General features: G+C 48.2%; 1 protein-coding gene across 1 annotated transcript in view; it reads left to right on the plus strand.

Moving 5' to 3' along the window:
- Positions 1-10000, plus strand: part of LOC134437049 (E3 ubiquitin-protein ligase DTX4-like) — a 44784-nt gene that overhangs the window by 7353 nt on the left and 27431 nt on the right. Inside the window, exons 3-5 of the mRNA XM_063186482.1 lie at positions 1572-1684; positions 3270-3492; positions 4230-5652. Of these exons, the coding sequence (XP_063042552.1) occupies positions 1572-1684; positions 3270-3492; positions 4230-5652 (1759 nt within the window). The remainder of the gene's footprint in view (positions 1-1571; positions 1685-3269; positions 3493-4229; positions 5653-10000) is intronic.

Genomic DNA, 10000 nt, shown 5'->3' on the forward strand with positions numbered 1-10000 from the left:
GATACACATTTTTCCTAGAACCGCCCAGCCCTAAATAGCAGTATCTGTGTCTGGTATCAGCAAGTGTTTGATGAGTATGCGTATGAGCATAATAAGCAAGTATCGGGAGGGACTAACCCTATGTTCTTCCCGTTCCTCCTCCTCCTCTCCCTCTGCCTCGCATACCCCTTCCTTCCTCCTCCTCCTCCTCCTCCTCCTCCTCCTCCTCCCCTATTCTACCTCTTCCTCCTCTTTTTAATCTTTTTCCTCTCCTCCACCTTTTTCTGCCCCCACCCCTCACCCTACTCTGTACCATCGTCCTCCTGTCCTGTCCTCTCCCACCTTCATCTAGGCCTCACTTACTCCCCCACTCCTCATCACCATCCTCCCTCTTTCCTCCTCCACCTCCCTCCCTCTCTCTCTCTCCCCACTCTCTCATCCCTCCTCTTCCTGCTCATGCTCCTGCTACTCCTTTGTGTCCTCTCCTATTCCCTCTCTCCAGTCTCTCTACCTCCATCACACACACCCTGCACTTGCAGCATCTATGACTCCACGTCATTGTTCTTTATGTCTACTATGTAGAGCTGTCAAAAGTAAAAATAAAAGTTAAAAAAAGAAACAGAGTTTCCTTACCACAGAAGTACTTATCTGAGTAAACAGTTGCCCTGTGTACTTATTTTACGATCAGCTAACTGTGCACTTGTTGGATCAAGTTTGTGGTGGGTCCTTGATAGGTTTAAAGTGTTTTTCAGTAATAACGCAGTCTATCTATCCCATTAGGTACAATGGAGTAAATGGTGTAACAGCTATGTAATGCCATGTTACACCAATGCTAGTGTTGTAATTATACCACAAAAGTACTTTTACTTTTACTTTTGACACCTCTGCTACTATGTGTATTACTGTAGGTGCTTGACACCCTCATTTTCCCCTTGGGACCAGTAAAGGAACTCTACTCTATTCTTCACTACTACTACTCTGTAGGCACTCTCTGCCAGGCTTTCTTTTTGGTCGATTACATGTATGGATAGTGTGTGTAAGTTACTTAACGCTCTCATCTCCTCTTGGGATCAACAAAGTAACTAGGGAGAGGTCCTCTTCTCTTCTGTACTCTACTCCACTCTACTGTACGCTTCGCTTCGCTTCTCTTCTCTTTTCTTCTGCACTCTTCACTTCTCTTCTCTTCTCTTCTCTTCTCTTCTCTTCTCTTCTCTTCTCTTCTCTTCTCTTCTCTTCTCTTCTCTTCTCTTCTCTACTCTACTCTACTCTACTCTACTCTACTTCTCCTGTCACAGCTTCTATGACCTCACGTCTTGTAATGTTCTGTATGTGCATTATATGGGTAATGAACTAAGTCTTTTCTTCTCTTCTCTTCTCTTCTCTTCTCTTCTCTTCTCTTCTCTTCTCTTCTCTTCTCTTCTCTTCTCTTCTCTTCTCTTCTCTTCTCTTCTCTTCTCTTCACCACACCTCTCTTCTCTTCTCTTCTCTTCTCTTCTCTTCTCTTCTCTTCTCTTCTCTTCTCTTCTCTTCTCTTCTCTTCTCTTCTCTTCTCTTCTCTACTCTACTCTACTCTACCTCTACTCCTTCTGTAGGCACCTTGCGCCCGGTGCGCCGCAGTTTCTATGACCCCACGTCTGCACCGGGCCATGGCTGGCTGTGGGAGTGGGAGAACGATTCGGGCTCCTGGACGGCCTACGACACCGAGGTGAGAAGAGTAATGAATTATAAACACACATTTATTATGTTATTATGTTATTACACATGTATTATGTTTATTTATGTTATTATACACGTTATATAAATCACATATACACTATACACACTGTTAGTAGATGTAATACATATAGTTTCAAAAAAATACATTATTATTATTTTAAAATATTTTTGGGGGGGCTTTTTATTGCCTTTATTTGACAGGATAGTAAAGGCAGTGACAGGAAGTGAGTGGGCAGAGAGATGGGTAAGGGTCGGCAAAGGACCCAGTCCGGGAGTCGAACCTGGGCCGGCCGCATAGCAAACTAGTGCCCTACCATTTGCGCCACGGTAGGGCCATAATACATATAGTAGTTCTTAGTATGGGCTCGGGCTATGACAGGAGGTGAGTAGAGTAATGTATTATGTAAAACATACTTGTCCCAGAGGTACAGTACGTACAGAACGATGTACAGTGTACTGACAGAACCTGTGCATAATTTAGACAGACGCAGCATACAAGTGCTTATACCAGAAGCAACAGGCACATGTGCCAAACGCAAAACGTATACACATACAAGTTGGCTTCTGCTACGTCATTGAAAATCACACAACCACTTAAACATCTCCCAGTTTGAGGCCATTGAGTCCGTTTTATCCGGCCCCCGATATAATTTTGATGTCATGCATGTTATATTTTGTAATGGAATCTTAGATATTACATTTGCCATGCATCTAGGTTATATTCAGCTTGACCTAGAGAAGTTGGGAACCGATTTGAAGTTGACTGCCTTCAATATAGGCCTAAAGTGCAGGGGGAAATCCTGGTTTGAGTTCATAGTACGGTCTTTGGAGGACTTATATTGCCCTTGGAGGTAGGGGTGGGCAATATGACAATATTCAATCGTGAATCGTGTTATCGAGTACAAGATCGTCTCGAATCTGCCAAAGTGGAGAAATCGTATAGATCGTCTTGCAGTGAGGATGTTAACTCTCAGTATCAAAGTGATGTTTACTTACTTGTGTTGTCGTCTTCACTTTTATTCTTTACATTATTATATTCTAATTGTGCACTTTATGAGAGTGTCATTAGTGTGTTAACATTTTAATAACTGCAAATTACAAATTGCAAGCATATTGAAATTGATTTTTGTTGTTTTTATTGATAAAAAAATCGAATTCGAGATTTCATGTTAAAAAATCGTGATATGACATTTTTGCCATATCGCCCACCTCTACTTAGAGGAATTTGAAGTGGCCCCTCGAATGAAAAAGGTTCCCCAACCCTGTCATAGACCATCCTCGGGACGGCCACCAGGCTGGACCTGTCTCCATCGGGCTGTTAGCTCATCGAAAGACACGTACATCTACCTAAACTAGTGTTTCTCGCCCCAGGGGGGGCGTTGGATTGCTCTTGGGGAGCGTTGAGAAGGAGATTGTTGTCAATGATGATGTCAAAGGGGCGTTGGGAGGCTCGTGATTTGTCAAAGGGGGTGTTTCTTCATAAAAGTTTGAGAACCACTGAGCTAAACCATCTAAACTCCTCCTCTACTGTGTTTCTTTCGCTTCTCTCTCCCTCTGTCCCACCCACCTCATAGGTGAGCATAGCCATCCAGGCGGCGCGGGATCGCAACCAGCCCTGGCTGGACCTCTCGCCGCTGGGCTTCTGCTACCTCATCGACCTGCAAACCATGACGCAGTTCAACCGGCAGACGCAGCGGCGGCGGCGCATCCAGCGCCGCTCGGACCTGGCCTACCCCCTCGTCACGGGGCCCCTCCCCCGGGCCTGGGCCAGCGGCGTGGGGGCCTCAGCCGGCGGAGGTGCGGGCTTTTTGATTCATTTGTCAGCCAAGTTAATGTTTGTGTGGGTTATGTACAGTGATTGGCACAACAGATTACAAAATAGATTACAACGTTGCAATGTAGGGTATTCCAAATGACCTTGTTTTACCTGTCCTACAGTATTCAACAAGGTGATCATTCTATCAGCCAATAATCTGTCTAAATTGGACAGCTAAAACCAAGCCATTTGGAATATGTGGAACCAGATTGGAACTAATTAATCTATTTTGTCCATCACTGGCTACAGTAGCCTACCTATGTATTCAGTATTTTCCCCAGGACATTTGCTAGCCAAGTTGGGTGGGGATATCAGCTGACATTAGTGACATTTGGCTATCATCTTCGGACAGCATGTGTAGTGCAGCAGTTTCATATGAAATATTGAAACACGGCTGGGGGGAGGTGGGCTGTTTTTCTGTTAGTTCATTTTCCATCGATTAATCCGATCTTTCCGTCTGTCAATGAATACGAGTCCCCTGTTATAAGTTTGTCTTTACCAAAATGGCAATGGCCATGCTTTACCTGCATTTGACCAGTTAGAAGGTGCCAATTTCCAAGCAGTGTCTGTACATACTGTAAAAAAAATGGTTTGTTCTGTCTTACAATGTGTATTGCGCCCCTTAATTTCCTTTCAGTACTAACAAAGTAACTCTACTCCACTCCACTAGGTGGCGAAGGCGGCGGCGGCGGTGGTGGCATGGCTGGAGGAGGCGGAGGCGGTCCCGGACGTCTCGGCGGCCCCGGCGGCTCGGGCCTGCTGGGCGTGGGGGTCTCCGGCGTGGTCAGCAGGGGCAACGGCAGCGCCTACCCCAGCGGCGCGCTCCCCGCCTCGGCCATCACCTCCCTGGGCCAGCCCTGCTCCTGCCAGCAGTGCATGCTGGTCCTGGGCGTCAAGACCGGCGGCATGGGTGGATTCGGGGGCGGCGGTATGGGTGGTGGTGGGAGCATGGGGGCGCACACCCTGGGACGCAAGCCCCCGCCCCCGTTGCCCCACCTCTCGGCCCTGCCCCCGCCCATACAGACCAAGCCCCCCGTCAGCCCCACGAAGCCCCCCCAGAGGGGCTACTCGTACTCGCTCACCTTGCCCCACCCGCCCTCCCTGTCCCGGGTCCTGGCCCCCCACAGGAACTCCATGCTGGTGTCCGGTGGAGGGGGCATGGGGATGGGGTTCGGGTTGGGGCTGGGCATGGGTGGTGGTGGTGGCGGCGGCGGCGGCGGCGGCGGCGGCGGTGGTAACAACGGCGGTGGGGATACGAACAGCAGTAGTAGTAACGGCGGCTTCGCCCACTCGCTCTCGCTCCTCGGCGCCGCCACGGCGGGCCTGTCGCTCTCCTCCACGCCAGCGGGCATGAGCGCGGGCACACACTCACACACGATGCACTTATCCTCCACGCACACCCTGCAGCTCCCGCACCACCACCACCATCACCACCACTCCTCCTCCTCCACCTCCTCCAACCACAACACCTCCACCCTGTCCTCCTCCTTCTCCTTCTCGCGGCCCCCGCCACCCCCCATGCCGCCTCCTCCTCCTCCCAGCGTCTCCTCCATCCTCCTGCCCTCCTCCTCCATCTCCGGACCGGCCTCCTCCGTTTCAGCCTCCGCGTCGGGCGGATCCGCGCCTCCCTCCATCACCATCATCAACAACAACAACGCCACCTCCTCCGCGGCCACCTCCTCCTCCATGTCCGGTGGTGGAGGAGTCCCAGCGCTCCCTGCTCCTCCGCCCCCCGTCTCCGCCATCACCACCACGTCTGGTGGGATGCTGGCCACGACCGGTACCCTGTCCGGCGGTAGCGGCGGTACAGCTGGCATGTCTGGTGTCGGTGGAGGTCTCGGTGTTGGTGGAAGTCTCGGTGTTGGGGGCAGTCTAGGTGGCGTTGGTGGTTTAGGTGGTGGGGGGCAGCAACAACAGCAACAACAACAACTACAACAACTGCAACTACAACAACAACAGCAACAACAACAGCTGATCTCCACGACAACCACGTGTGCCCCCACCCCGTCGGCGCGGGTGCTGGGTCCCGTGTCGTCGGCGTGCGCTGCGCCCCTGCCTCCGCGCTCCAGCCTGGCGGGGCTCAGCCGTCCCGCGCTGCAGAGGATCGCCATGGCCCAGTCGCGGGCACTCATCGCATCTGGGTGAGTGGTGTGGTACACACATGCGCATACAATATATACAGTATATTGTCACACGCATACTGTACATGCATACACACACACACACACACACACACACACACACACACACACACACACACACACACACACACACACACACACACACACAGTGTACACAAACCTACAGTATAAACACACAGTATACACACAGTATACCGACAGTTGTAGTTAATTTGGCCACAAACTGAACATTGACAACCGGACATCCACTATCGGTTGGAGCCAGAGGTTGCAGCAGCCGCAATGCAATTCAAATTCTTGTTGCTACAGTGGCCTCTTTAACATGAAATATTTAATTCAGAATGAACTCACTTTAATTCTGAATAAAGCCTAATTCCGCGTTGAAAATGTCATGTAAACACTTCACAATTTGGAATTAAATGAAAGATTATAGTAAACTCGATGGAACAATTTAATTCTGAATTATTAATTTGGAATTAAAAACGTCATGTAAACGTAGCCAGCGACTTTTGGAGTCACTTCTACTGCCTGTGAACACTTTGTCCTCAGGCTACGCCCATCCGTACTACACCGTGGCCAATGCATTTTCCACCGAGCAAGCGTTCTTCCTCAAATTTACTTTCTTTGGTGTTGGGGGAAACCCTGTACACACTCATACACACAAGGGGCGGACAAACTAGATTGAGAAAGTGAAATTCCTCCGAAAGTCCTCAGATGCTTGTGCTTGTAACGCAGGTGAATTCACTAATTAGTAATTAGTTCATCAGCCTGGTTGAAGGGGTGTGGAAATTAGGATCAGCTGATACACTCAATTGGCTGTGGAATTGACAGAGCTTTTACTCCTGTACACACACTATCAGTCACACACGCACGCACACACACACACACACACAGCACACACACACACACACACACATACACACACACACACACACACACACACACACACACACACACACACACACACACACACACACACACACACACACACACACACACACACGGCCACACGCACGCACACCCACACACACACACACACACATGGCCACACACACACACACACACACACACACACACACACTCACACACACGCACGCACACACACACACACACACACACATGCACACACACACACGCACACACACACACACACACACAGACACACACACTTGAAGTGGTCTCGCAGTATTTTAGATTCACTAAGTAGTCATCTAGCTACAGTATGTGCAGCCGTCCCCTTAACACTGCTCTACATGCTAGCTAATCAATAGCGTTTGCTGTAGCTTGATTGATTCTCCTGTTGTTGTTGCATTGTGTTTATTTTCTGCACTGTAAGTCACTAGTGCATTGCATGTGCTACATATGATAATCTACTGTATGTGGGATAAAGATTGTTGGCCCGATCCATCCCAGGTTTGTGTGTGTGTGTGTGTGTGTGTTTGTGTTTGTGAGTGTGTGTGTGTGTGTGTGTGTGTGTGAGAGAGAGAGAGAGAGAGAGAGAGAGAGAGAGAGAGAGAGAGAGAGAGAGAGAGAGAGAGAGAGAGAGAGAGAGAGAGAGAGAGAGAGAGAGAGAGAGAGAGAGAGAGAGAGAAAGAGATGGGCCTACTGTACATTAGGGTGCATCAGTTGCCCCCTATGAAAAGATATGGCCTTGGCCCTATAGTAAAAATGTTCTACACCCAGTAAAAACACACTGTGTAAAATATTTTGAAATTTGGATGAAGTCTACCGGGGCCACCAGCCCCATGAAAATAGAAAATAATGGTGATAGTCAAAATCTTGGATAGAAACAGGGCTGGACTGGCCATCTGGCATGGCGGACATTTCCCGGTGAGCCCCGCGCCCACGAGGGTGCGGGGCCCACCGGTGAGTCAGTTCTCCGGCACTAATAATAATGAGGGGGCCCCCTTAAATCCGAAAGTGCCCGGGCCCTATTTATCGCCCAGTCCAGCCCTGAATAGAAATGGACATTTTGCTGTATAAAGCTACCCAATAAAAACATAATGCCTCAGCTGTGTGATAAAAAAAAATTCTATGCACAGTAAAATCACTCTGTGGAAAATGTGTTGAAATTTAGATTAATTCTACTGGGTCCACCAGGCCCATGAAAATACAAAACAATGGTGATAGTGATGGGCAACCTGGATTCCAAAGTCCAGTGCCACATATTCCAAATATAGCCAATATAATGAACCAGCTGACCCACTGCCAGTATCAAGCAAGAGATTGCGAAGTTGTATGACTTTTGTGTGCTTCACCTGTGGGCCTAGGATTGTACAGGTAGCTGTTAATACCTGGTGGAACATCTGTACTAAAGCTGTGAATGCCCCTTGGAATGACTTGTGTTTTTTCAAGAAATCCCTGCAGTAGTTCAATAGAGTACATACAATACAACTATGTGATGTTGGAAAGAGTGGCTTCCCAAAACCTGTACTTAAGTGGGCAGTCATGGGTGAGCGGTTAGGGCGTCAGACTTGCATCCCAGAGGTTGCCGGTTCGACTCCCGACCCGTCAGGTTGATGGGGGGAGTAATCAACCAGTGCTCTCCCCCATCCTCCATGACTGAGGTACCCTGAGCATGGTACTATCCCACCGCACTGCTCCCCATGGGGCGCCACTGAGGGCTGCCCCCTTGCACGGGTGAGGCATAAATGCAATTTCGTTGTGTGCAGTGTGCAGTGTTCACTTGTGTGCTGTGGAGTGTTGTGTCACAATGACAATGGGAGTTGGAGTTTCCCAATGGGCTTTCACTTTCGCTTTCACGCTTTCAAGTGGCTTCTAGGTATGTCATGGGTATCACCAGGTCCAGAGTCCATTGCCAAGGGCCTCTCATGTAAGTTATGGTACTCATCTGATGGAGTAAAGTGAAATACTACCACAGGCGATGGGATAAAGAAGTAATGGCACTCTTCAATACAGTTGTATTGACTGCCTTGTAGCCTAGGCATTCCAAGGAACATTCACAGCTTTAGTACAGATGTTCCTCCATGAATTGTAGGCCCACAGGTGAAACACACAAATATAACAGTCATGCAGCTTTGCAATATCTTGCTTGATACTAGCACTAGTAGATACTAGTGGTCCAAGGCAGCAAGGAATTGATATTGTGTTGCAAAAGAGCAAATTTGCCTAAATATAGCAGTTTGACCATCAGTCTGTCCTGAGACTGAAGTCTGTGTAAGTGGATCGACTGAATACACAACCTGCTTAGATATTCCTTCTGTTTGTGCTCCCAATACAGGTGATTTCACTAATTACCTCATCAACCTGGCTTAAGTGGTAATTAGGCTCAGCTGGTTCATTATATTGGCTGGGGCAAATGTGTCACGCGGTTTGTCCACCTCTGTTTTAAGACAATGGCAAACCTAGATTCAAAAGCTACAATCCAGTGCCACAGATTTCAAATTACCTGGTTTTACCTGTCCAATTGCCCTAACTGGAAAGATAAAACTAGGTATGTCATTTGGAATATGTGGCACTGGACTTCACCTTTGGAATCGAGGTTGCCCATCACCATCACCATTATTTTGTATTTTCATGGGTCTGGTGGACCCGGTAGAATTCATCTAAATTTCAACATATTTTACACAGAGTGATTTTACTGTGCATAGAACATTTTTATCACACAGCTGAGACAATATGTTTTTATTGGGTAGCTTTATGCAGCAAAATGTCCATTTCTATTCCAAGATTCTGACTATCACCATTATTTTCTATTTTCATGGGGCTGGTGGCCCCGGTAGACTTCATCCAAATTTCAAAATATTTTACACAGTGTGTTTTTACTTGGTGTAAAACATTTATACTATAGGGCCAAGGCAATATCTTTTCATAGGGGGCATCTGATGCACCCTACTGTACATAGAGAGACAAATAGAAAGAGAGAGTGAAAACTATAGTGATTCGTTGAGAGCAGGCCAAGACTAGGTGTGCACTGCCAACCTCTTCTTTGTGGAGTTGCAAGAGGCCTTGGGGTTCTCAGAAGTGGCGCTCTTTGTGTGTGTGTGTGTGTGTGTGTGTGTGTGTGTGTGTGTGTGTGTGTGTGTGTGTGTGTGTGTGTGTGTGTGTGTGTGTGTGTGTGTGTGTGTGGAATGTGCACAAGGGAGTGGTTTCCACTACTGATAAATTCACAGGTGTCTTACAGTGATGACTAGTGTGTACGTGTGTGTGTGGGAATGCCGTGTGTGTGTTTGTGTGTGTGGAATGTGCACAAGGGAGTGGTTTCCACTACTGATAAATTCACAGGTGTCTTACAGTGATGACTAGTGTGTACGTGTGTGTGTGGGAATGCCGTGTGTGTGTTTGTGTGTGTGTGAGAGAGAGAGAGAGAGAGAGAGAGAGAGAGAGA

This window comes from Engraulis encrasicolus, chromosome 21 (genome assembly GCF_034702125.1).
Source record: "Engraulis encrasicolus isolate BLACKSEA-1 chromosome 21, IST_EnEncr_1.0, whole genome shotgun sequence".
Taxonomy (NCBI): domain Eukaryota; kingdom Metazoa; phylum Chordata; class Actinopteri; order Clupeiformes; family Engraulidae; genus Engraulis; species Engraulis encrasicolus.